General features: G+C 38.3%; 1 protein-coding gene across 6 annotated transcripts in view; it reads right to left on the bottom strand.

Moving 5' to 3' along the window:
• AGBL4 (AGBL carboxypeptidase 4) overlaps positions 1–27,913 on the bottom strand; it is a 1,107,854-nt gene that overhangs the window by 923,284 nt on the left and 156,657 nt on the right. For 4 of the 6 annotated variants that reach the window (XM_080656977.1, XM_080656976.1, XM_080656979.1 and 1 more), the window contains exon 3: positions 19,882–20,006. The exons of 1 other annotated variant lie outside the window; for it this stretch is intronic. In XM_080656977.1, coding sequence (XP_080513103.1) covers positions 19,882–20,006 — 125 coding nt within the window. Of the gene's footprint in view, positions 1–2,192; positions 2,253–19,881; positions 20,007–27,913 lie in introns of those variants that run through there. One more of the 6 variants, XM_080656980.1, reaches the window with a different exon arrangement.

Raw genomic sequence — 27,913 nt, 5'->3', positions numbered from 1 at the left:
AGTAGTTATAACTTGTTCAAAGTCACATAATTAGTATATAGGAAAAATAGGAGTAGAATTTATACCCTCTAAATCTTCATCCAACATTTTATTATTTCATCACAAATTTTGTAACTTTATATTCTTTATCAGAGAGAACTATAAAATATTCATTCCCACCTATGAAATGGTTTAATTTTAGCTCCTATTGGATAATCTTAATTCACATAGGCTGTTATTTACTAAAAGGTATCCATACAAGTTGATTTTATATTGGAATGTTCATCTCAGAAAAAAACAAGTAGTTGAAGTAGAAGTAATTGTCAAGTCAATTTCTGACTTGTTTATTATTGCAGAAATAAATTGAACTCTGCTCTAGCTTTTTGACATGTAATTCTGATACTAATAGATTCACATCCATTTCTCTTCCCACTACCTGCTAACAGGAAGCATTTTGTAATGGTGTGTCAGAAATCTACCTGTAACTGCCTAATATTTCCCTTAAAGAAAGCTACTGTCTGTAATCCCATCAGCAATTGTCAACAGTTTAATGAAATGAGGGACAGAGCACTGAAATGGCTCTGATATGAAAATGGGATGCTCTTAACTAAAATCCCACTCCTGTGCTCATTAGAAAGAAACACAATTATCAGTCCTCATGTTATAGGAACCCCCATATCTGAACCTCAATCTTGACACAATAACAACCAAGACATTATTTTTCTAATTCCCCTAGAAGGGGAGGAGGAAGGCAGAGTTTAATTTGTTAAACACAGCTGGGATGGAGTTTTTTTCAAGTATGAAAAAGTTAGGACTTTAGGAAATTATAATTGGGTCAAAACTCAGGGCTATATTGGGATGCTTGGTGCTGTTATATCATCCATCCTTTTATATATATATATATATATGTAATGCTGGGCTAAGTTCCCTCATTTGCATTGGAAAAGTGTGATCAAAGCAATGGAGATACAAATATCAAATAAGATATTGCTTTTGCTCTCAAGTAGCTTTCATTCTAATGGAACAGACAGATATCCAATGATCTTATAACATAGTGTGCTGAGCAGATAGACACATAGCTGGAAGACAATAGAAAATGATCAGGTAAATAAGGATGGAACCTTCAATACAGAAGAAACTAGATGAGCAAAGGCAATGGCAGAACTGAAAGCCTGGCATAGCCAAAACAATAAAGCTGTTACAGTATGACTAACACCTAGTGGAGTAAGGACAACTGAGGATAGAAAGGAACAGAGAAGTGAACTCATAAAGGATTTGGCATGTTATCTGGAGGGACTTGGGCTTTATCATGAGGACTGGTTAGAAGCTGGTAAGTGGTGTGATAAAAAAAGTTTTCACCTCATATGATGAAAAGAAGTTCAAATGCCAATGTGTTGGCTAATCCATATGACCATTGTCTCACAATTCAAAGATGTAAAGTATAATATTGTGTTTCTATATTAACATTCATTAGAAAGAAATCAGCTTTTTTTTTATTTGAATGTTCTTAGTAACAGTGTTCTCTGAGCTATAGCATCTTAGTGAACCTATGTTTCAGAAATCACAATGATAGACAGGGAAGGAGAGAGTACAGAAAAACAAGTAAATAAATTTAAAAAATAATATCTTCAGGCTGATGAGGCAGAAGGGGAAACCTCAATACTTCATCATAGCTTAACTATCTACCTACATCTGCAGACTACTATTTAAAAAAAAAAAAAGAACTAAATCACAATTAAATGGTACAATTGTACTCTGAGAGATAGTGAGGTGTCACTGTAAGAAATGATTAATCACAATTTTTATAATAAAATATATCAAGCAGTAACCAAACACAATGTCAAGTCACACACACAAAAAATGCAACACATTTAGTTAATATCATGATCTTCCTTACTCAATACTGATTTTGTTTATGACATTTATAATGAGCTTTTGACATTTGAGTGACAGCTACACCAAGGTAAGAAATTAGAACACCTGGGTCTTAGCTATTCTTAAGCAACAGACACTACTGAAACTAGAATTTAAAATTATTGACAACTGGGAGAAACCAAGATGGCCGCATAGGTAAACACCTAAACTGCTGCCTTGCACAACAATTTCAAAACTACAACTAAAAGACAAAACGGACATCATCCAGAACCACAGGAAGGCTGGCTGAGTGGAAATTCTACAACTAGAAGGAAAGAGAAAAGCACATTGAGACTCACAGAAGCTGCAGGAGGCAGAGGTACTGAGACACGCATGTGAAGAGGACTGGCAACTGAGTGCACGCCTGGCTTTCTCAAACGGGAGGGAGACAAAAGTTCCTGACTGCGCTGAACTCCAGTTCCGAGCGAGACTCTGGGGACCCAGACTCATATAGGGTGAAACTGGACTGTCAGGAAAGAGAAAAACACACTGAGACTAAGAGTAACTGCAGAAGGCAGAGGTACCAAGGCACACACGTGCAAAGAGGGTGGGAAACTGAGTACGCGGCTGGCTTTCTCAAGTGGGAGGGAGACAAAAGCTCCTGACTGCACTGAACTCCAGTTCCGGGCGAGACTCTGGGGACCCAGACTCATTCGGGGAGAAATTGGACTGTCTGGCAGTGGGTGGAACTTGAGGGCAGCTTTCTCTCAGAGATGCTTGCAGCGATTACTACAGGACACTGAGACACAGGGGCCTATTAGGGCAGGGCTGACGGGAAACCAATGCTGTCTGCTCTGCCCTGAGACTCTGCCCCATCCAAGCTGAGCACAGAGGTTTTTGCAAGTCTTGTTTCATAAGGGTGTCTCCAGCACAGAAGTTCTCCCAGCAGAGACACAGCTGATCCTCACAGCCAATTGGCCTGGAGGTCAATTCCTCCCAGTGATACCAACAACAATCAAGGCTTAACTACAATAAGACTGTGCACACAGCCCACAAAGGGGTGCACCAAGAGTGTCCACCTCAGGTAACTGGGGAGGCTGAGCCACTGGGCCCTATAGGATACCTAGCACACAAAGCCACTCTATCAACTCAGGGAAGCAGCTAAAAAGGCAGAGACAAAGAAACAGATCACAAATGAAAGAAATGGAGGAAAGCAAACGACTGGATATAGAGTTCAAAACCATGGTTATAAGGTTTTTCAAGAATTTTCTAGAAAAGGCCGATAAATTTAGTGAAACCCTAGAGGATATGAAAACGGACCAACTAGAAATTAAGCATACACAGACTGAAATAAAAAATATTATACAGAGATCTAACGGCAGACTAGAGGATCTCAAGAATTAAGTCAAAGATTTGAAATACAAAGAAGCCAAAAACACTCAACCAGAAAAACAAAAAGAAAAAAGAATCCAAAAATATGAAGATTGTGTAAGGAGCCTCTGGGACAACTTCAAGCGTACCAACATCAGAATTATGGGGGTGCCAGAAGAAGAGAGAGAGCAAGATACTGAAAACCTATTTGAAGAAATAATGACAGAAAACTTCCCCCACCTGGTGAAAGAAATAGACTTACAAGTCCAGGAAGCGCACAGAACCCCAAACAAAAGGAATCCAAAGAGGACCACACCAAGACACATCATAATTAAAATGCCAAGAGCAAAAGACAAAGAGAGATATTAAAAGCAGCAAGAGAAAAACGGTTAGTTACCTACAAGGGAGCACACATACAATTGTCAGCTGATTTCTCAACAGAAACTATGCAGGCCAGATGGGAGTGGCAAGAAATATTCAAAGTGATGAATAGCAAGAACCTACAACCAATATTACTCTACCCAGCAAAGCTATCATTTAGAATTGAAGGTCAGATAAAGAGCTTCACAGACAAGAAAAAACTAAAGGAGTTTATCACCACCAAACCAGTATTATATGAAATGCTAAAGGATATTCTTTAAGAAGAGGAAGAAGAAGAAAAAGGTAAAGATAAAAATTATGAATAAAGTGACAACAAATACATATCTATCAACAAGTGAATCTAAAAATCAAGTGAATAAAAAAATCTGATGAACAGAATAAACTGGTGAATATAATAGAATCAGGGGCATAGAAAGGGAGTGGACTGACAATTCTCAGGGGGCAAGGGGTGTGGGGAGTGCAGGAAGAGACTGGAAAAAAATCATACACCTATGGTTGAGGACAGTGGTGGGGGAGGTTAGGGCAGAGGGTGGGGTGGGAACCGGGTGGAGGGGAGCTATGGGTGGAAAAAAGAGGAACGATTGTAATAATCTGAACAATAAAGATTTATTAAATTTAAAAAAATTATTGACAACTAAAATTCATTTAAATGTCTCAGAGATTTTCAGTTTCAGACCTGAAGTGTGGAGGATGGAAGTCCCTATGAACTAGGAAGTCCATAATCTAATGATTTTCATTCTGTTTTCACCAAAGGGACAGGACAAGCTCAGGTAGACCATTCCTACCTAGAAGAGTGTGGAGCTGGGACCCAGCTGAATTAACTGCACTGGAAAAAGGACCACATTTTTGACATCTTTTATGAGCCATTTGACATAATCATTAAAGACAATTTTTAACATAAATTTTAATTATTTCAGAAAATAGTGGTATGTTCACCCCATGAGTCCACATTTAGCTCAAACAAAAGGCCTATATATTGAAAACTACATGACATTAATAAAATAAATTGAAGACACAAATTAATGGAAATATATTCCATGCTCATGGATTAGAAAAATTAATATTGTTAATATGTCCATACTATTCAAAACATTACACAGATTCACTGCAATTCCTATCAAAATTCTTATAACATTTTTTACAGAAAAAGAATAGTCCTAAAATTTGTATAGAACTAAAAAAGACCCATGCTAGCTAGTTTGGCTCAGTGGATAGAGTGTCAGCCTGTGGACTGAAGAATCCCGGGTTCGATTCCAGTCAAGGGCACATGCCCGGGATGCAGGCTCGATCCCCAGTAGGGGACATGCAGGAAGCAGCCAATCAATGATTCTCTCTCATCAATGATGTTTCTATTTCTCTCTCCCTCTCCCTGCCTCTCTGAGATCAATAAAGGTATAATAAATAATAAATAAATAAAAAAGACCCTGAATTGCCAAAATAACCTTGAGGGGAAGAACAAAGCTGGAGGCATCACAGGCACTGATTTTAAACTGAATTACAAAGTTATAGTAATTGAAACAGTGTGGTATTAGTATAAAAACAGACAAATGGATCATGGAGCAGAACAGAAAGCCCAGAAATAAGCCCACACATATATAAGCAATCAATTTATGATAAAGGAACCAAGAGTATATAATGTGGAAAGGACTGTCATGTGCAAAAGAATGAATCTGGACCACTATCTTACACCATATACAAAAATTAACTCAAAATGGATTAAAGACATCTGAAACTATAAAACTCCTATAAGAAAACATCGGCAGTAAACTCCCTGACATCGGTCTTGGTGATGATTTTTAAAATCTGACACCAAAAGCAATGCCTTGATTTTTCACTTCATTCCTCAAGGACATTTTCACTGAATATAGAATTCTGGGTTGACAGTTCTTTTCTACCAGCACTTTAATGCTGAAGCAATGCCTTCTGTTTTCCATGACTTCTGATGATAAATCTTGTATCATACAAATTTTTTCCCTCTAAATAATGCTTTTTTTCTGGTTCCTTTGAAGACTTTTTTCTTTTTCTTTAGTTTTTAGAGTTTGACTATTATGTGATTTGACAGTTTTACTTGGATTTATTTATCCTGTTTGAGGCTCAAGCAATCTATAGGTTTATTCTTTTTCAAATTTAGGGATTTTTCAGCTTGGGAAAGAAGTATGGTTACCCCCAAAAGAACCAAGTCTTGATGCAAGATAGAAGTCAGTACCAGGGTGTCACTATAGCAATAGGTAAACACATTCATTTTATCAACATATCCATTTTTTCAAAGGCAGACATCATATTAAGTATTGAAGAAACCAAGATAAAAGTAGTAATAAAAATAATAGTAATAATAAAATAGCTAAAAATCCAGGAGGGAAAGTGGCATACAAACTATCAATTACATTATGTGGTAACCATGCTTTGTTAGCATCAGCAATAAAAGCTATTAGGAGCACAGTCTGGAAGTGAGAGGAAGCTTCTCAGAAGAGAGGAGATTTTATCTATATCTTAAAGGATTTGATAGCCACGCAGATTAAGAATTAGAGAAAAGTCTTTCAGATAGAGAGGACAGCATAAATAATAAATGAATCATCAAGAACAAACTGCAAGTTTCCAGTTTGGGTAATCAAGTAGACAGTGGTACAGTAAAATTAAGAAAATACTAAAAAGGGATACAGACTTTGGGGGAAGTACAGACTTCTGTTCAGTATTGATGTAGAAGTTTTGGGGCAGGCAGCTGGAAAAATAGATCAGAGTAAAACTAGAGTTCAAGATCAAAGAGGCATCAGCATTTAGTTAGTCACTCCACAGAATGCTATAAGCAAGCTAACTGAAATCCAAAGATGACCACAAAAATTAAAATTAAAATTAAAAAATAAGTCTGGCTCCAAGCAGTGTGGGCCATTCCAGATTCACCAGGAAGAATAGTAAGTTATTCTGAGAGCTCATCTGGTTAGACTCCAAAGCTTTTTCCATACATTTAGCAAATCAAAGCCTATAAAAGTTTCAATGCCTTTTCCTCAGATTTTATTGCTTTTGTTCTGCCAAAGCAAGGCTTAGACTATCCTTGAAACTTTGCATAAAATTTAAATATCAATCTCTCATTTCTTTGGCAGTAGATCAGCCAAAAAACCCATAGCTTTAAGACTCATCCAGTCTAAGATGTTCTGTTTCTAGTACCCAGAGTTTTATTTGCATAAAGATCTTTTCACTTTCTACATCTGTGTTTTATTTATATTGCAACAGCAATATTTGTAAGTTTATGTCACAATAAATTTCCAGTCTAAATCTGGGTCTTTCTTAATTGTTCAGCAGTTAAAAACCACACACAAAGAATAAGAAAAAAAATCCTGCATGAAATTCCTCAAATGAGAACTTTCCACATAAACAAGTAACTATGTTATATCACATCATATAATGTTGATACTACAAACACAATGAATGGTGAAATATGACTACCCTACTCTACAACCAACTTTATTATCTTAATAAAAATACTAGGATATGTTTTGCTTTATATAAATTGAGATCATAACATGATTTGATTGCTTTTTTTTAACCATTTATTTCACTATTAAATTGAAGCTTTTGGCTATCATATCAGATTTATAATACTTATTTGAGTAAGATGAGTTATTTCTATTTAAGACTGGCTTTAAGGACCAGGTCAAGTACTATATCTTCTCTTTGTTGTCATCTTATATCTATTCCTTGACCCTCCCAACTAAAGTGATAAATTTTCACCATAACTTATCTGTATCTCTAGTACTAAACTCATTATTTTATACACTAGAGGCCCGATGCATGAAAATTCATGCAAGAGTAGGCCTTCCTTCCCCCAGCTGCTGGCACCGGCTTCCCTCCAGCACCCGGGACCAGGGCTGCTTCTCTCCTCTGGCCGCCTGCAGGCACCCAGGACCTGGGCTGCTTCTTTCCAGCCGCCCACAGGCACCCGGAACCCAAGCTGTCTTCCCTCGGGCCACCCGCAGGCACCCGGGTGGACATTCCTCTCACAATCCAGAATGCTGGCTCCTAACCGCTCTCCTGCCTGCCTGATTACATTACGATTCATTAACAGTAGCAAAATTACAGTTATGAAGTAGCAACAAAAATAATTTTATGGTTGGGGGTCACCACAACATGAGGAACTGTATTAAAGGGCCACAGCATTATAAAGGTTGAGAACCACTGTAGAAGGATAGAGAGGTGCTGCTCGGCACCCCATGGAACACCCGTCTCCTGGCCAGCCGCTTTGCCAAAGCTGTGGCACTCACCCTGGAGCCACCACTCAAGCAGCCCCTCAGTCAGGCCTCGCGCCTCTTCTTCCACATTCGGCCTTCATCCATCCCTCTCTCCTGCAGTGCTTGGGCTCCAGGCCCGAAAGAAAAGAACCAAGACCAAGAAGGACAAAGCCCAAAGGAAGTGAGTCTTGAACCCCCACATCCCATTCTCTGGATTTCCTCCTGCACCTCCTCTCTGTGTCACATCTTGAACGGGCACCCTGTGGCCAGCCACATGGCCACCGGGCAGCCTGGTAGAGTTGGTCTCCATGAAGCTGTGAATCTGTGGCCAGAGGACCTGTCTGGGTCTCAGCAACCCCATGCCTGCGATGTTCTCAGGGCCCCACAGGAGTGGCTAGGCAGGCCAGCCTCACCTCCCCCAGTTGGCGATGTTCACGGGGGCCCCATGGGAGTGGCTAAGCAGGCCTGGCAGCTCCTCCCCGGGGTGGCGATGTTCCCAGGGCCCTGAAGGCATGGCTAGGCAGGCCGCTGCCCCTCCCAGGGCCTGCGATGGACCCAGACCCCGTGGGTGGTGTCTGGCGCTGCCCACCCCACCTCCCAGAGCCCCGATGGGCTGGTACCTTGCCAGCAGCGTCTGGCACTGCCCGACAGGCCTCCCCGGGCCCCGATAGAGCCAGACCCCCAGGGGCGGGCCATGGCAGTGCCTGCCCTACCTGCATATGCAAATTTACCTTCCATCTTTGATGGGTTAATTTGCATACTTGCTCTGATTGGCTGGTGGGCATGGCTTGGCGTAGTGGAGTGATGGTTAATTTGCATGTTTCTCTTTTATTAGTGTAGATAGAAGATAGAGTCAAAATGAGACTCAGAGCTGTTAAGTAACTAGCTGACAGCCAATAACTAGTAAGCAGTTATAAAGCTTCTATTTACCAGAGTGCGGGATACCACTCTCCCTTAAATCTTTCAACCTCCCAATCTAAGTACTCATTACATACTCAGATAAATTCAGTAAGAGAAAGTAGCTCAGCTTCTTTGCTCCCACTTTCTCCTATTCTTTTGTAATGGAATTTGATACTTAGGCACATTCAATCAATTGACCCCCAAAAAAGTTGTTGTTTTTAATGAATCAGTTAATACATGCAAGAGTAAGTTAAATAACCTGAACAAAACAAAGCTATTTATTTAAAAAACATGACACAAGAAATATTGTTGGGTCATCAAACACTACATTTTATAGATAAACTTTTTACTTTTGAGAGAAAAGGGGAAAGAGAATAAAATGGGAAAGAAAATGTTTCATATTTGGTTTCCATTTATCCAGTGCATTTATATACTAGTATTTTCACTTCATAACACAAATTTAATGATATAATATTTCCAAATGTTGAAGAGAATATTCCTAAATTATATCAAAATCATATTATTTTAGACATTATAAATTAGAAATTATTTTTAGAATTTTAGTTTAATCTTCTTCTATTGAGACACAATAAGGTATCAACTTCATAGTGAAAAACTAGATGCATCCTCCTAAGATTGGGAAAAAGGCAAGTGTGTCTACTCTCCCTACTACTATTGGACACTGTACTAGAGGTTATAGCTTGATGGAATAAGACAAGAAAAAAACAACAAAACAAAAGCATAGAGATATACATGACTGTTATCCCTAGATAACATAATTTCCTATTTATAAAATCCCAAACTGACAAATAAGCAAATAAAAGTAATAAGTCAGTTTAGCGAGGATACAGAATATACTAGGTGTACCGGTTAATAATGGTGGATTTTGTAATAAAGGAAAACACGATAATTTCAAGAGAAACATCGAAAGTGCTTTATTCAAAGTAATGTCCATCACTAGTTACACATTTCCCCCCTCTTTCAGGTAATTTGTGGATACTGTCCCAATAGAACTTTTCTTGTTTTGAGGCAAACCATTCAGAGACCCAATTTTCCCCTTCTTCATATGTTTTGAAGTGCTGCTCAGAAAGTGCATGTGCCATATATAGGAACAAGTGGTAATCTGAAGGAGCAAGATCTGGTGAATACAGGGGGTGGCTTAATACTTCCCAGGCAAGATCTTTTAATGTGTCTTTAACTGGTTTTGAAGTGTGTGATGGTGTGTTATCATGAAGCAAAATTACTTTGCCGTGTCTTCTGGCACATTCTGGTCCTTTCACGATCGAAGCGTGATTCAAATTAATTATTTGTTGTCGGTAGCGATCAGTATTAATGGTTTCACCTGGTTTTAGAAGCTCATAATACACCACACCTTCCTGATCTCACCAAAAGCAGAGCATTGTCTTCTTTCCGAAGCAATTTGGCCTTGTTGGTGGTTGACCTGAATCAACCCATGATTTTGTGCATTTGGGATTCTCAAAATAAATCCACTTTTCATCACTGGTCACAACTGGATGCAAAAAAGACTTTCTTTCATGCCATTGAAGCAACATTTTACTGATGATTTTTTAGTTTTCCATTTGTCTTTCGTTCAGTTGATGTAGCACCCATTTACCTTCCTTTAAAATCTTTCCCATTGCTTGTAAATGAATGGAAATTGTTTGCTGAGCAACATTTAATCTTTCTGCAAGTTGTTTTTGACTTTGACACGCATCTTCATCCAATAATGCTTGTAATTGTTGGTCTTCAAACTTTTTTGGTTGACCTGGACGTTCTTTGTCTTTCACTTTTAAAGTGTTTAAACCAGTGTTCACAAGCATCTTGAGATAGAGCATGTTCACCATAAGCTTCCCGAAGTATACAATAACTTTTTCTTCAAAATAATGAATTAAAACTTCCCGTGTAAAAATATCTATGATGTTAAGACCTTCAGAAAATTTGACATATGAAGTTTTGAAGCTTGCTGTCAATACAAAAAAATAGCATACATATCAAATCACATATATATCAATATATATGTAACTCCATCTATTGAAAAAAATCTGCATTATTAACTGGTACACCTAGTATTGTCAGTGTCATGTTACTATACACTGAGTGGCCAGATTATTATGATCTCTGAATGCATAATAATTGGGCCACTCAGTCTATATCCTATATAATAAAAGGCTAATACGCAAATTGTCCCCTCGACCAGGAGTTTGACCAGCAGGCAGACTGGCCAACTGCCCATGTCCCCTCCCCATGGCCAGGCTGGCCAGACCCCACTCATGCACGAATTCATGCACCAGGCCTCTAATACACACACACACACACACACACACACACACACACACACACACACCGAGTGGCCAGATTAGTATGCGTTCAGAGATCATAATAATCTGGCCACTCAGTGTGTATTGTCAGTGTCATATTACTATGTAATTGCAATGAACAATTAGTAATTAAAAATGTTTAAATAATTTCATTTTTACAATAGCACCCCCAAAAAAAGACTTAGGCAAAAATCTAATAAAGTATATGTGAGATCTGTATGTTGGAAAAAAAACAACCCTAAAAAACAAAACAAAGAAAGTGATGAAAGTAATCAAACAAGGCAAATAGACATATAATGTTCATGAATTGGAAAAACAATACCCTTAATATATATATCAATATGTCAAATTCTCCTAAACATCTAAAGATTTAAAACAATTCCAATAAAAATCCCAGCAGGATAGATAGCAGGATATTTTTGTAGAACTCAATAAGCTTATTTTAAAATTTATATGGATAAACCCGTGGTTGGCAAACTGCGGCTCACGAGCCACATGCGGCTCTTTGGCCCCTTGAGTGTGGCTCTTCCATAAAATACCACAGCCTGGGTGAGTCTATTTTGAAGAAGTGGCCTTAGAAGAAGTTCAAGTTTAAAAAATTTGGCTCTCAAAAGAAATTTCAATCGTTGTACTGTTGATATTTGGTTCTGTTGACTAATGAGTTTGTGGACCACTGGGATAGACAAAGGAGCTTAAAATAACCAAAAGAACTTTTTTAAAGTAAACAAGTTGAAAGAATTATATCATCTTATTTCAAGACTTACTATAAAGTGATAGAGATCACGATGATGTGGAATTGGAGAAAGAATGGCCATATAGTTCAGTGGAACAGAATCCACACATACATGATCAATTGATTTTAAGAAAAAACAACTCAACAGAAAAAGGGTAGTCATATCAACAGATGAGACATACATATGCAAAAAAAAAGAAAAGCCCTCAAAAAAGACTCAATTCATAGTTCACACCAAATAAATATTAATTTAAAATAAACCATAGACCTAAATGTAAACCCCAAAATAGAAAACTTTTAGAAGAAAACATAGAAAATTTTGTAACCCTGAATTAGACAAAGATTTCTTAAAATTAACATCAAAAGCATGATCCATAACAGAAAAAAAATTGATATGATGGAGTTTACAAAAATTATAAACTTGTTCTGTGAAAGATACCATTAAAGGAATAAGATCAATCGAAGTCTGGAAAAAAAATATTTGCAAAAGACATAAATGACATATCCATACTATATACAGAACTCCTAAAACTTAGTAACAATAAAACAAATAACCCTATTTAAAACACAAACAAAAATAGTGAACAAATACTTCATCAAAGACTATATACAGATGGTAAATAAGCACATGAAGAGATTTTCAAAGCCATTAGTCATTAGGGAAATGCAAATTAAAATCACAATGAGATACAATTGCACATCTATTAGAATGGCTAAGATTAAAAAATACTACCAATACCAAGTGCTGACAAGGATATGCAGTAACTAGGGCTCTCTCATACATTGCTGATAGAAATGCAAATGAGTACAGCCACTCTGGAAAACAGTTTGGCAGTTAATTATAAAGTTAAACATACACTTAGAGCATAAGACCAAGCAATCCTGCTCCCAAATATTTGCCCAAATGAAGTGATAACTTATATTCCCTGAAACAAAATAAGTGCAAGAATATGCTGCTTAGCCTGGTCAGCATGGCTCAGTGTTTGAGCACTGACATATGAACCAGGAGGTCACAGTTCGATTCCCGGTCAGGGCACATGCCTATGTAGCAGGCTAGATCCCCAGTGTGGGTGGTGTGCAGGAGGCAGCCGATGAATGATTCTCTCTCATCTTTAATGTTTCTATCTCTCTCTCCCTCTCCCTTCTGCTCTGAAATAGTATGAGATTGGGGTACAGGTGTAACAGTTAGTAATGCGGATTTTTTTTCAATAGATGGAGTTACACATATGTTGATATATATACGATTTGATATGTATGCTATTTAGTTGTATTGACAACAAGCTTCAAAAGTTCATATGTCAAATTTTCTGAAGGTGTTAACATCATAGATATTTTTACACTTAAAAATGTCGAATTTTGTGCCAAAAAAAGAGCATTTGCGGGAAGTTTTAATTCATTACTTTATTTTGAAGAAAAGTGCTGCTGAAAGTTATCGTATACTTCGGGAAGCTTATGGTGAACATGCTCCATCTCAAGATACTTGTAAACTCTGGTTTAAACGCTTTAAAAGTGATGATTTCGATGTGAAAGACAAAGAACATCCAGGTCAATTTGAACCACACTTTAATAGTAAAATGACCAGAATGGGCCAGAAGAAACGGCAAAGTAATTTTGCTTCATGATAACGCACCATCACACACTTCAAAACCAGTTAAAGACACATTAACAGATCTTGCCTGGGAAGTATTAAGCCACCTACCATATTCACCAGATCTTGCTCCTTCAGATTACCATTTGTTGGATCGATGGCACACGCGCTTTCTGAGCAGCACTTCAAAACATACGAAGAAGTGAAAAATTGGATCTCTGAATGGTTTGCCTCAAAACAAGAAAAGTTCTATTGGGATGGTATCCACAAATTACCTGAAAGATACGGGAAATGTGTAGCTAGCGATGGACATTACTTTGAATAAAGCACTTTTGATGGTCTCTTGAAATTATCATGTTTTCTTTGATTACAAAATCCGCATTATTAACCGGTACACTTATATACAGTAGGTCCTCGGGTTAAGTTGGAGATCGTTCCTTCGGTGCGATGTAACACGATTTTCGCCGTAAGTCGGAACCCACCTACATAAAAACCTGTATCACTCACATGGAGCACATACACAGCAGTAGTGAAGTGAAACAGTAAAAAAAATTGAAAGAAAGATAACAATTCCTGACTTTTACTTGTGGTAAATACAGTAAATAATAAAAACATAAAGCACATATGTACATATGTCGAAATGACAGAACTTTTTTTTTTATAAATAAATGGGAGATGGCGATGTAACTAGGAAACGACATACGTCAGGTCCAATGTAACCCGAGGACTGCCTAGATATATAAAAGCATATGCTGCTTAATTGATAATTGCTAAAAATTGAAAATATCATTAAAACCCCTTAACTAAATAAATAAAATTTGGTAGCATTTGCCACTTTTTTTACTTGCTCCTATTTATTGTCTTTCTTCTCTTAATAGAGCATTAGCTTCCCTAGAACAGCAGGACCTTGTCTGTCTTATTCTATGCTGAATCCTGAGTACCCAGAACAGTGACTGGCATATCACAAGTACACCATAAATATTTATTGGATATTAATGATAATAAAAATAACATCTGGAGGACTTTCTATATTGTTAGTGTCATATTACTATATACTAGCAATGAACAATTAGTTTCTGATAGAACTGAGCTTACTTCCCAGATCTATCGATTTCCATGCAAGTTCTTTTACCCCTTCACTGTGGTCTGCTCTGAAATAGTATGAGATTGGGGTATTGTTTGCCATATAATTCTGTTGACTGAATAGACCCTATATTGCTATTATTTTGCAATGTATCCTCTGTCAGATAGCAAGTTCACTTATATAAATAGCTTTGTTTCTGAGTTCCAGTCTGTTCATTTAGATTATTTGCCCATTCCTTTGCCAATGCCAAAGTATTTTAATCACTATTGCTATAAATAAAAATTGTTAGCTGAAATACAAGTTTCCATAAAATAAATGTATACCCATTCATTATTATTCTTCAATATGGGCCTATTTTTGGACTTTTGTTTTCCTACATGAATGTTAAAATTAGCTTGTCGAGTTTTATGAAATGAATTTGGGTGGATTTTTATTAGAATTGTATTAAAATTAGGTTGATTTGGGGATAACCATATCTTTATAATATTGATCCTCCACTTACATGAACATAGCTTTGAAATCGCATTTCATCATTTTATCCCTCCACTACCTCTCACTATTAGTGTCATCTCGCTACTCCCTCTTTCCTCCTCATTTCTCAATGACTCTTGCTTGGGCCTCGCTGATATTTTTCCAAGATCTATAGAGACAATTTTTCAAAAACATTCAGACTACTTGGAGCTCCTCTTCTCCAATATCTTATCTTCCATTATACTTCATCTAGATATTCCCATAGTCAATTCTACCCCTTTATATTAGCAATAATTGCAATGACATCAATCCCTTCAATTTTGTTTTATTCATCCTATTCATCTATTCTCTTGGAATTTTAATTTCCCAGAACATACTTCAGAGAACAAACTGTTGGCACACACATATAAAAGGATTTGATGAAGAAAAGGGTGAAAATAATAAATAGATCTGCTTTGTTGTCTCATGTTATGCTTGAATACAATTAATTCCTTTATTACTAAAGACCTGAAACATTGCTTCATATCCCATTTGTGTGAAGTTTCAAAGTAAATGAGAAAAAGAATCAATTTGTTCTAAATGTATGACCATCTGAGTTCATAAAACAAAGCAAGAAATTCAAAGAAAAGCATCTCATTCACTGCTGAAACAGTACACATTTTCTGGTGGTTATTTAGAAACATGTATCAAGAGATTTTAAAATAATAATTTCCTTTGGCCGTCAATTCCTCTCATAGGAATTTATCCCGAAGAAGCAAAATAAAATGTAACATTCCATGCATAAAGATGTTCACTACAATGTTATTTATAACAATTAATGCCCAAGAGTTAGAAAATAGTAAATAGCTATTGTACAGCCATGTTTATGACATTTTTAATGATATAAATTGCTTTGTGGTGCTGTTCCGCTTTTTTAAAAGCAAGACATGAAAAGTATATATGGTACTAACTTAAATTATGCTTCTAAAATAGAAAATAAATAAACCTAGAAGTAAATATGACAAAAGATTAATAGTATTTGTGCTTTTGGTAGTAAGATTATGTGTGGGTGGGTGAATGTTTTTCCTCTGCTTCTAATAATTATCTATACTTTCTAAATTTACTACATTGAACATTGACTACTTTAATAATCAGTAAGGGAAAAATAAATTTAAAGAAATGTAAAGAATATAAAGGAAATAAAACAAAGTTTAAATAGTCAAGGCAGACCATTTTATTTCCTCTTACTGGCTGAAGTTTTATTGTGAATCTATATAATAAAAGCCTAAGCAACCTTTATGGTGGAATGACCAGAACGACTGGTCGCTATGATGTACACTGATCACCAGGGGGCAGATACTCAATGCAGGAGCTGCCCCCTGGTGCTCAGTGCGCTCCCACAGGGGGAGCGCAGCTCAGCCAGAAGCCAGCTCATGGCTGGAGAGTAAAGCAGCGGTGGCAAGAGCCTCTCCCGCCTCCGTGGCAGCTCTAAGGAGCAGTGAGCCGAGTGGTAAGAAGCAGTGAGCAGGCAGGCGGTAAGGAGCGAAGGGTCCTGGATTGTGAGAGGGTGCAGGCCAGGCTGAGGGACGACCCCGCCACAGCACAAATTTTGTGCAACAGGGCCTCTAGTCCTATATAATAAAAGGCTAATATGCAAATCGACCAAAAGGCAGAATGACCGGTCACTATGACGCACACTGACCACCAGGGGGCTGACGCTCAACACAGAGCTGCTCCCTGGTGATCAGTGCGCTCCCACAGGGCAAGTGCTGCTCAGCCAGAAGCCGGGCTCACAGCTTGTGAGCGCAGCGGCAGTGGCGGGAGCCTCTCCTGCCTTCGTGGCAGTGCTAAGGACGTCCAACTAATGGCTTAGGCCCACTCCCCAGGGGAGCGGGCCTAAGCCATCAGTCAGACATCCCCCAGGGGCTCCCAGACTGCGAGAGGGTGCAGGCCGAGCTGAGGGAGCGCCCCCCCCCCCGAAGTGCACAAATTTCGTGCACCAGATATCTAGAATTTAAATAGGATGATTTGCTTGCACATTGAATGAGTGTTCTGCTGCATCAGTAGTAAATTTCCACATAAGAACATTTAATACAGGTTTTTCAGAGAGAAAAGGGTATAAGGATGTTCAGTTTTCATAGTCTCTTGCAAATGCACTAGTTAGCCACTATTTTTGGAGGTATATACCAGTCCTGCAATATAGCACTGCATGCTCCAAGTTTTTATCACTTCCTAAAAACAAAGAAAAGTAACCCAAAAGTTAGACCTGTTTATACAGTATATTTGATGCTATGATTTTTAACATTCATTTAATGAAGTCAGTCTTTGATGACTAATATTGCTTTGCCTGCTTAGTACCAAACCTGAAATAAGGTTCCTGACTAGATTACATTCATGCAGGTCTCATTTTAACGGAAATTGGAGAGATGGAAAAAGATTACAAGAAGAGATATTATGAAAACAGACCTCACAAGTCAAAATTAATAGTAAAATCATTCTCTTTCATGTAGACAACCATGAAAACAAATATCCTGTGAGCTAGAGATATATACTGTATCTTTCCAGCAGATCTTTATGCTTTCTTGAGCCAGATTTCCATAACTATATAATGTGATTATAGTTGATGAAGCAATGGCCCACAGAAAGGCTGATAAAGCATCAGGCTCCAGGAAACCAGATAAACATGTTCATGATTTCTAACTGTAACAAAGGTAGAATAGTACTGGGTATGAAGATAGAATACAAAAGACTGGGAAAATATTGGTTCCTCCAACTTTAAAAATAAGCACTAACTGTCTTATTTCAGTAATCCCTCGGGACACTTTCATGTTACTTGCTTATTGAACTGGTAAACAAGACTACGAAAATAGGCTGCATGACTTTAACATGTAATATGAATATTTTATAACTCTGGAAGAGACATTTTAAACAATAACAGCAAAAACATAACTATAAAATTAGGGTTGGAATTTAATATGGCCCAAAATTAAAAAGCACTATAATTTCAGGGTTTCCACTAAGTCTCTATTTAGCAAGGATATAATGAGGATAGACAATGCTGTTTTTTGAAAAGTAACAGGTCTCATTTCGGAGGAGTTCGTGGATTCTTGTGTGCAGTAGGCAAGCTGAAGGATGCACATATGCTGTGCATAAAGAAGAAAAGACTAATCTCCTTTATGAATTTAGAAATCCTGGCTTATAACACTTTTAATAAAATGCCCCCCTCCTTCATATAAATTGACTATTATTGTCTCACAATTATCTGTAGTGTGTGTATGTGCCAACTGTAAGTTACCGACTGACATGACACAGGAACACCCACAGAAGAGTACGAGGTTGTGTGTTTATCTCATGATAGTAGAGATCTTCATAGGGGACCCAAACTTAGAGTGCTAAGACTCAGATTAGTACATCTGGTTAAAGCCTCTGCTGTAAGTTATATTCTCAAGATTCAGTAACATAGACTTTGGTAAATGCACTTTGGAATTATCAATTGTCTTAATGGAATAAGCTGGACAATCCTAGGTTCAGGTGAGCTCCTGTAGGTAAAGTATAGGTTTTTCTAAGGTGGGTGGAGAGAGAAATATTGTTCCTCTTACTATGAAAGCAAAAAAAAAAACAACACCAAAAAGGATTTTTCCCATGAAAGAGAAGTAAAACCCAGAAGCAAAGGTAGAAACTCAAGTTTATCCTTGAGCAGCTCTCTGTGTAGGGTGTAACTTTGCCCCCAGTGCTCCTAAAATGCTGAGATAAATCATATGTAGCTAACAATGTTCAGGGCTCTCCCATAAATTTAATTCCTTCCAGTTAAACCCCAAACTTCAGTAAACATTACACACACGATGTCCTGTGTCAGTGATGTTGTTGGGAATTGGGAGAATCAACAGTAAAGTTACGTGGCTGTTCCTGACCCCTCTTCTGCTGGAGCCATTGGGCCAGGATGACAGCACTGAGTCAAGGAAGACTCCGAATCCCTAAATTCCAGATGTTGACCACTGTCTGACACACAATTCAAGTTACAGTTGAAAGGAATAGAGAGAAGCAAGCAAGAAGGTGAAAGAGCAAACAGGAGAGATTGACTTGAGAGAGGAAATTAAACAACCTCCTCAGATTCTCCTAAATATACTAAAAAATAGATGACCCTGAATGAAGAAGGCATTCATCTGCTTAAAAAAGTCATATCACTATGTGTACAAAGTTTATGCAAAGCCTTTTGTGATTAGCTGTCTCAGTATAACAGAATGATAACTGATTTCTTAAGATTATATTTTCATGTTTGTTCAAAGCATATGTATTTAGTTCTCTTTTCATCAATACACTCTCGCATTCAAAGAAGATTTGAACAGGATTATGAAATCATACACTGTTAGAAAATATAAATGAAATCATGTTTAAAGACATATTATTATGATCTGAATTTTTTGAAAAGTCAGTACACAGAAACACAAGCAAAAAAGTTTTCCAAAATCATTAGAGAGGGCTATAAAATTGACTCTGAGTTTTCCAACAGCCTAAGCAAAGGGAAAATAAAATGAGTTACAAGAATCGTATTGTTTTTATGATATAAATATCTTATTGTATAGGAGAAGAAAAGCTTTTTCCTGAAACTGAGGCCCTGTGAGAATTGTATAATGATTTATAGGTTTTTATAGAAGAAATGATATAGAGAACTTACCATAATAAACATAATACAAATCACCTCCTATAGTTTCTGACTGTATTCCTCAAGGAAGCCTACAATATCAAGTTAATGCTTCAGTTTCTAAAGCATACTTTTTGTTCTCATTTATCTATTTTTATTATTTAATAATCTTTGGATAACAAAAAACAACGTATTATACCTATTTATCTATGTCTCTTGAAACAAAACTGTATCACTGTTATATATGCACAACAATACAGTCCAAATATGGTCATGACTTTTTTAATATTCCTAACCTAAAACAAAAACATAATCTTCTTACCGAAACCAAACTGAAGATATCCACTATTTCCCTCACCTGTGATTCTTTCACATTTTCAACAGTAAAGTTGAACCAGACTCGGAAACGTGGATTACAGGTATCCGGCCTAATGAACAAATCATACTCAAACTCAGAGACCTGGTCCACCCGTCCAAGGTTACCTGGTAATAAAAATTAAGAGAACTGGATTTTAATAGAAGTTCATGCATTTCAAGGGTACATACATTTAAAATATTAGGAGTTCTTACAGTGACATTTGTCATCATTCAGTATTTGTAGGTACAGTATTCACAATCTCTAAGGCTGCTGACTCCAAATGCAGAGCAGAGGCTTTGAGCTAAGCTAGGCTGTGATGCAAGCAGCTTTTTCAATCCTTATCACCTAGCAGATCTTTTTGTGTTTTAGACTGGGACACTGTGTGGAGCATGTATCAAGGTCCAATAAATCAGTTAGGAATTACAACCAAATTTCAGTTTCCTGCTTCGAAAAACAACGATGATAACACCTTAATATTTTGAATTAAGCTTTATGGTATACAAGCTACTTCTAACATATTTGATCTTATTTAACTCTCAAATGCAATAGGGCTATGCATTTGTACTGTGTTTGGTATATCTCCCAACTTCTATCAGAACATGTTAAAGCTTTTAAACAAAAAATTAGAAGTAGTTACTCTGTAAGAATAACTATGATAAATTTACAAACAACCATGAAATTATTTTCCATTTTCTCCAACAACAGAACTAACAGTTATATTAAAAATGTACAAACAATACATTGCAGGCAGATCACAAGCATTCTCATATTTTCGTATTACACAGTGCTTTATATAAATGTTAAAGTCACGCCTTAAAATTAAATACCCATTGCATTTTGAAGTTATTTATTACATGTTCTTACAAGCTAATATCGTTTTAAAGTATGATGCTTTGTAAAATGGTTTCTGTACTCATTCAATAGAAACTTATCTGGCCACTGGGTAAAGCTAGCAATAAAACTACTGGTGCGCAATGTGTTAAGTTTGAGTTCCATTCTTTGTCTCTCCTCTCTCAGATATTCAGATGAATAGTGAATTGCCCAAAATGTTAATAGTAAGATAAAATAAAATAAGAGTTTGGTGAATTCTTAAATCAGATCATCAATAGCTAAAGAAGAGTAAAGATGACTATAGACATCAACAAAGCAATGACTGAGAATTTAGTATTGTATTGCATATGAAGAGCACAGCAATATGTTGCTTTAAAATGAGCTCTAGAGTCTTTGGTCAAAAGAAAAAATACCAAAACAATTCAGAATTAAACTTTAACCAAACATAAACAGAAAATCTTTAAAGCAAAAAAGAAAAAGTAGCCATGACACATACAAAAGAACAATAAGAATGATCATTGACTTTTTCTCAGAAATCATGGGGGATAGTAATGAAATCTTTAAAGTGATGAGAGAAGAAAACTCTCAATATTCAATATCCAGTGAAAATATCCTTAAAAATGAGGGTGAACTAAATCATTTTCAGATAAACGAAAGCTGAGGGAATTCATTTCCAGCAGACCTGCATTACAAGAAAAGCCAAAAGATATTAGATGGAACACATGTCTATAAGAATAAATGAACACCATAAAATATTAAATAGTATTTAAATGCAAAAGCCTTTGTCTCATAATTTTTAAAAAGGCAATTGACTGTTTAAACAATGACATTTAAACAATGACATACTTTGTATAAAGCTTGAGATAGAAGCAGTATTAATACAAAGAAATACACTGAGTGGCTAGATTATTATGACCACCCCATCAGTACTTTGTTGGGCCACCTTTTGCCTTCAATACTGCGGCGATTCTTCTTGGCAATGATTCCATGAGATGTTGAAAGGTGATGTGAGTAATCTGACACCATGCCTGATGTCCAGTTCTGTGAGATTTGATGGTTGTGGAACCAGCTGCCTGATGGCTTTTTTAACTTCGTCCCACAAATGCTCAATTGGATTGAGATCTGGTGATTGTGGGGGCCACCTAAGCAAGGCAAAGTCTCCCTCATGTTCTTGAAACCACTCCTGCACAATACGAGCACCGTGGCATGGCGCATTGTCTTGTTGGAAGAAGCCATCTCCATTGGGATACACCAGTGGTCAGCAACTCATTAGTCAACAGAGTGGCAAACCGCGGCTCACGAGCCACAGTTTGCCGACCACTGGGATACACCAACAACATGATAGGATGAACTTGATCAGCAATGATACTTAGATATGTTGTGCTATTCAGATGCTGTTCCACATGAATTAAAGGGCCCAAATCATGCCAGGAAAACATGCCCCAAACCATAACACTGCACCCACCAGCTTGAAGGATTGTACTCATGCATGTGGGGTGCATTTCATGCTGTTTCCGCCAAATTCTCACTCTGCCATCTGCATGATGCAACTGGAAACGTGATTCATCGGACCACATGACTTTTTTCCAATGCTCGACTGTCCAATCCTTGTGTTCCTGTGCGAATTGGAGACGTTTTATCTTGGTAACTGAGAAATTATAGCTAATTTGCCTACAAACGTCAGGTGGTCATAATAATCTGACCACTCAGTGTATATTGCAATGGGTCAAGAAAGAATTGATGAGGGATCACGTGAAGCAGTGAGAAGAAGGAATTCGCTGGTATATATTAAGGCATTAACTTTCATGGGAAAGAAGGGGCAATACAGTCACAATTATGGAAAAAAGTAATACTGAAATTTCCTTTCAGCTAAAAAACAACAGTGAGGTCATCTTAGATATGAATTCTTAAAGGGTTGGATTATGATTTAGCATGTTTGGACTAGAATAATCAAAGGTTCCTTCCAACTAGAGGTGGGTTTACTGTGAATCAAATGAAGCTTAAGCTTTAAGGTTCCTCACGTACAAGGGCCCTTATGAAGGCTGAGAGTTGCAGAGAGTATAATATAAAGGAAAAGCAAGGCTGCACTTGTTTGAAGCTTATCCTGTAAATAGAGATTTCAGCAGAAAATCCCTAAAGAACCAATAATTTATTGTGATATTTCTTATTCTGAAGTTATAATTTTATATTAATAATTTTGTGAATTTTTCTTAAAAACCACCCTCTGAAATTATATAAGCTTCAAGCTATTCAAAACTTAGAATGGTCCTTGCTTCCAGCCCTGGGTTTCTGTGGCATTAAGAAATAGAGTTGTAGTATGACTCATAGAGTTGAGGGCATATTTTCATCTTCATCTACAGAAATTGATTTTCCAAGTAAACAAACAAGTTGATTTCCTTGAAATATATTAGGAGCTATTAACTAGCAATTAAACATTGAATACATGATGAATAATTAATGCTTTATATCTCGCCATCCAATGATGAATAAAAATAGAGATTTGAAGGTTGAGTGACATTTTCAAAGTCATTCTTCTTCAAAAGTTAAAAATGCTTTCTGGGTACATATTTTTTAAGTGGATGGACTATTGATTAGAATGGTAGTCAGAAGACCTGGTTATAGCTCTGGATCTATCATTGATTACCTTTGTGACCTTGGGCTTATGATAGAATTACCTCTACTGTAACTTTGATTCTCACATCAACTTCTCAATTAATCTTCTCTTACTCGGTTTGTAGAAACAAATTCCTAACTGATCTTCATGCCCACAGCAAGACCTCCACTGTCATATCATATGATTTCCACAGAACTGCCTTTAATGGCTTTCTACCACCTAAAGAATGAAATGTGAAATCAGCCTGTCTTAAAAAGCCTCCATAACTAGGCCCTTACATACCTATGCAAATTCAGTTATCATTTGAGTTCCGGGGGGGAGGGGGGGTAACACACAAATTTATTCACTGTTACACAACCATACTATCTTGGCACATTTACTTAAGCTGTTTTTGTAGTTTGGAGCCCTCTCATCATTTATGCCTTCTCATTGAAGGTATCTTCCAAGGTATTTTCAAAAATTAATCTTTCCCCATCATCTTCTCATATATTTTCTAATCACTTTCTTTATTACTCATTTATAATGTCCATCAAATAGTAAAGTGGTTGAGGACTTTAGCAGTGAATCAGACAGTCCTGGTCTCAAGTCTTTGCTCTACCACTCACTAAGTTGTGTAACTTTGGGAAAGTTATTTAACCTCCTTTAAATTCAGCTTTCATTTACTAAGTGGAGCATGTGTATAAGGTATCTTCTACATGCATGGAAACCAGCATAAATTCAGTGAAGAGGAAGCAGTATAACCCATCAGGCTTCCAGGTCTAAGTGAACTGGGCTTACCAAAGAAGTTCATTTTTTGTCAGTCAGTGGAATGAGGGTAGAGTAGAAATGACGGGTAAGAGATTTCTGATTGGCTTTCCCAGTTAGTAATAAGGGAATATTTAGCTTCCCATTTGGCTTTTTTTTTTTTTTTTTCCATTTGGAACTTTAGTATTCTCAGCAAAAAGGAGGAGTATTGAATGGTATAATTCATGAAAGAAATTCCACTCTAGACCCAAACAGGGTTAGTTACTCTCCTTCGTTTCTAATGTAAATGTTCAAGTACTTTCTGAAAGTTAGTCAAATAGATATATGAAACATTTTAATTCTCTTGTTTGAAAAGTAAACTAACCAACTTCTATCTTTAATGAAATATTCACTTAAATATTTATTTATTGAGTATAAATTATAGGTTAACAAAATTATTATTATGGTTATGATAGTGAACAACATAGACACAGTCTCTATCTTTGGGTTCTTATGCACTCATAGAGAATATAAACATCAATTTTAATTACTTGAAGTATGATAAGGGTTATGAAGAAGAGATACATTCCTGGTATCATAAAAGCATACAATAGAAGAAAGTAATCTAGTTTATAGGATGAAAGTAGGCTATCCTTTTTATTTTTTAATCCTCACACAAGGGGATATGGGGCTTTTTTAAGTTGATTTTTAGAGAGAAAGAGAAACACTGATGTGAGAGAAACATTGATCAGCTGCCTCCAAAATGCTCCATGACCAGGGATGGAACCTGCAACCTTTTTCTAAATATATATATATATATATATATATATATATATATATATATATATATATATGCACACACACACACACACACACACACACATACTAGTGGCCCGGTGCACGAAATTTGTGCACTGGGGAGGGTGTCCCTCAGCTCAGCCTGCACCCTCTCCAATCTGGGACCCCTTGGGGGATGTCCGACTGCAGGTTTAGGCCCGATACCACAGGGATCAGGCCTAAACTTGAAGTTGGACATCCCTCTCACAATCCGGGACCGCTGGCTCCTAACTGCTCGCCTGCCTGCCTGATTGCCCCCTAACTGCTCCTTTGCCGGCCTGATTGCCCCCAAGGCTTTTACTGGTATAGATATGACCCTTCACAGAAATTTTTACTAACCCTGCTTTACAATAAGGGCTTGACGATTGAATCATTGGGACCAGACACCAAGATTTCCTTTCTTTGAATAGTGGAGGGAATAATTACCTTGTCTTTAAGTTGACCTGAAATTAAAATGAGATAATGACTTAGAAAAGTATAAAAGCACCATATAAAGACAACTGTCTTTTTTATGTACTGAAAAGACAATAAAGTGGTAAAATGGAAAACACTATTTTTATTCTCCCCCTTCCTTCCTTTACAGCCTTTATTTAAACTTTGAAATTTATAAAATTTTCACTCCAATTTTCATTTCTTTACATTCAATATTATTTTGTATTGGTTTCAGGTTTTATATTAGTTACAGAATAGTGGTTAGACAATCATATACTTTACAAAGTGTTCCCCGATATTTCCAGTACCCACCTGGCATCATACCATCATTACAACACTATTGACTATATTCCTTATTTAAATGACAATGGGTTTACAGGTTCTTTCCAGTCTTTCTTTCGTGTTGTTCGCCTTTCCTTTTCTTTCTCACTTCTTCCCTCATTTTCCTTATATAGTATCTCAACTGGCCATCAAAGCTCAGTGAAGGCACTGGGACATGCTGGTTAGCACTGGGAGCTTCTCTGAATCACGTCAGTCAGTCCGGTACCCTGCAGTGCGGCTCCCCTCCACTGAGGTGGCACCGCCCCTCAACCCCCGCCTCAGAGCTGTGGGTCCTTGCCCCTCTGCCCCGGTGTCCTTCCATGCCCCTTGATCCCTGGGCGGGCCCAGCCGCGTCTTGGGGCCACTGCAGAACCTCTCTCTCTGAAGGGAGACAGATCCCTGCCTGCCGGTCCCCTGCCCCAGCCCCAGCCCCCTCTGGTGCACCCTGCCTTGTCAGGTTTTTGCCTTTGATCAATGGCATTGGCGACAGCACACTCCTAGCAAGCCTGGTACCCAGAGGGGCACAGGGTCAGTTCTTTGCCCAGAATGCTAGAGGTTGCAGTAGCATTTGCAGATGTCGCCCAGAGCCTGCTGGCGAAGGCAGGGCCCCTGTGGGGTGTCCTCATAGAGGGACGGTGCGGCGCTGCTCGGCGCCCCCTGGAACACCCGCCTCCTGGCCAGCCGCTTTGCCAAAGCTGTGGCACTCTCCCTGGAGCCGCCCCTCAGGCAGCCCCGCAGTCGGGCCTCGTGCCTCTTCTTCCACATTCGGCCTTCATCCATCCCTCTCTCCTGCAGTGCTTGGGCTCCAGGCCCGAAAGAAAAGAACCAAAACCAAGAAGGACAAAGCCCAAAGGAAGTGAGTCTTGAACCCCCACATCCCATTCTCTGGATTTCCTCCCGCACCTCCTCTCTGTGTCACATCTTGAAGGGCATCCTGTGGCCCAGCCACATGGCCACCGGGCTGCCTGGTAGAGTCGGTCTCCGTGAAGCTGTGAATCTGTGGCCAGAGGACCTGTCTGGGTCTCAGCAACCCCATGCCTGCGATGTTCCCAGGGCCCCATGGGAGTGGCTAGGCAGTCAGGCCATACTTCCCCGGGGCTGCGATATTCCCGGAGCCCCATGGGAGTGGCTCAGCAGGCCCAGCAGCTCCTCCCCGGGGCAGCAATGTTCCCAGGGCCCCGCAGGCGTGGCTAGGCAGGCTGCTGTCCGGGGCCTGTGATGAACCCGGACTCCAGGAGTGGTGTCTGGTGCTGCCCACCCCGCCTTCCAGGGCCCCGATGGACTGGTACCTTGACAGCACTGCCGCCAGGCCTCCCCCACCCCAATGGACCTGGACCCCCAGGGGTGGGCCATGGCTCTGCCCAACCACCTGCATATGCAAGTTTACCCGCCATCTTTGATGGGTTAATTTGCATACTCGCTCTGATTGGCTGGTGGGCGTGTCTTGGCGTAGCGGAGTGATGGTTAATTTGCATGTTTCTCTTTTATTAGTGTAGATATATATATATTTATATATTTTTTTTTTCAGAGAGGAAGAGAGAGATAGAAACATCAATGATAAGAGAGAATCACTGATCTGCTGCCTCCTGTGGGCTTCCTACTGGGGATTGAGCCTGCAACCCTAGCATATGCCCTGATCAAACCATGATTTCCTGGTTCATAGGTCGACACTTAACCATTAAGCAACACTGGCCAGGCAAACCAGCAACCTTTTGGTGTACAGGACCATGCTCCAACCAACTGAGCCACCTAGTCAGGGCTAAGCTATTCTTGTACTTAATATAATGAATTGAATGTTTGTGTCCCCACTCCACCAAATTCGTATGTTGAAAACCAATCTCCAAATGTGTCTGTACTTGGAGATGGTGCCTATAAGAAGGTAATTAAGGTTAAAAGAGTGAGGCCCTGATATGATAGGATTAGTGTCCTTGTAAGGAGACACCACAGAGCTGAAGCATTCCTTCTCCATCCCTCCTTCTCCTTCTTCCTCTCTTCCTTTGTGCACATGCACCAAGGAAAAACCATGTGAGGCATAGTGAGAAGGGGGACATCTCCCAGCCAGGAAGAGGGCTAGCACCAGAGACTAAATCCTGTTGGAACTTTGATCTGGACTTTACAGCTTCCAAAACTATGAGAAAATAAATTTCTGTTGTTTAACCATGCAACCTATGAGTATTTTATTACAGTAGCATGAGCAGAATAAAAATAAAAGAAGAAGAAGTAGAAGGGGGAAGAAGCACTTGCTTTTATTATTTTCCTAGCCAAGTAACATTT

Source organism: Plecotus auritus (genome assembly GCF_963455305.1).
Source record: "Plecotus auritus genome assembly, chromosome: 2".
In the NCBI taxonomy this organism is placed as follows: domain Eukaryota; kingdom Metazoa; phylum Chordata; class Mammalia; order Chiroptera; family Vespertilionidae; genus Plecotus; species Plecotus auritus.
Note: the sequence above shows the minus strand (reverse complement) of the source record. Positions and strands in the feature narration are given on the sequence as shown.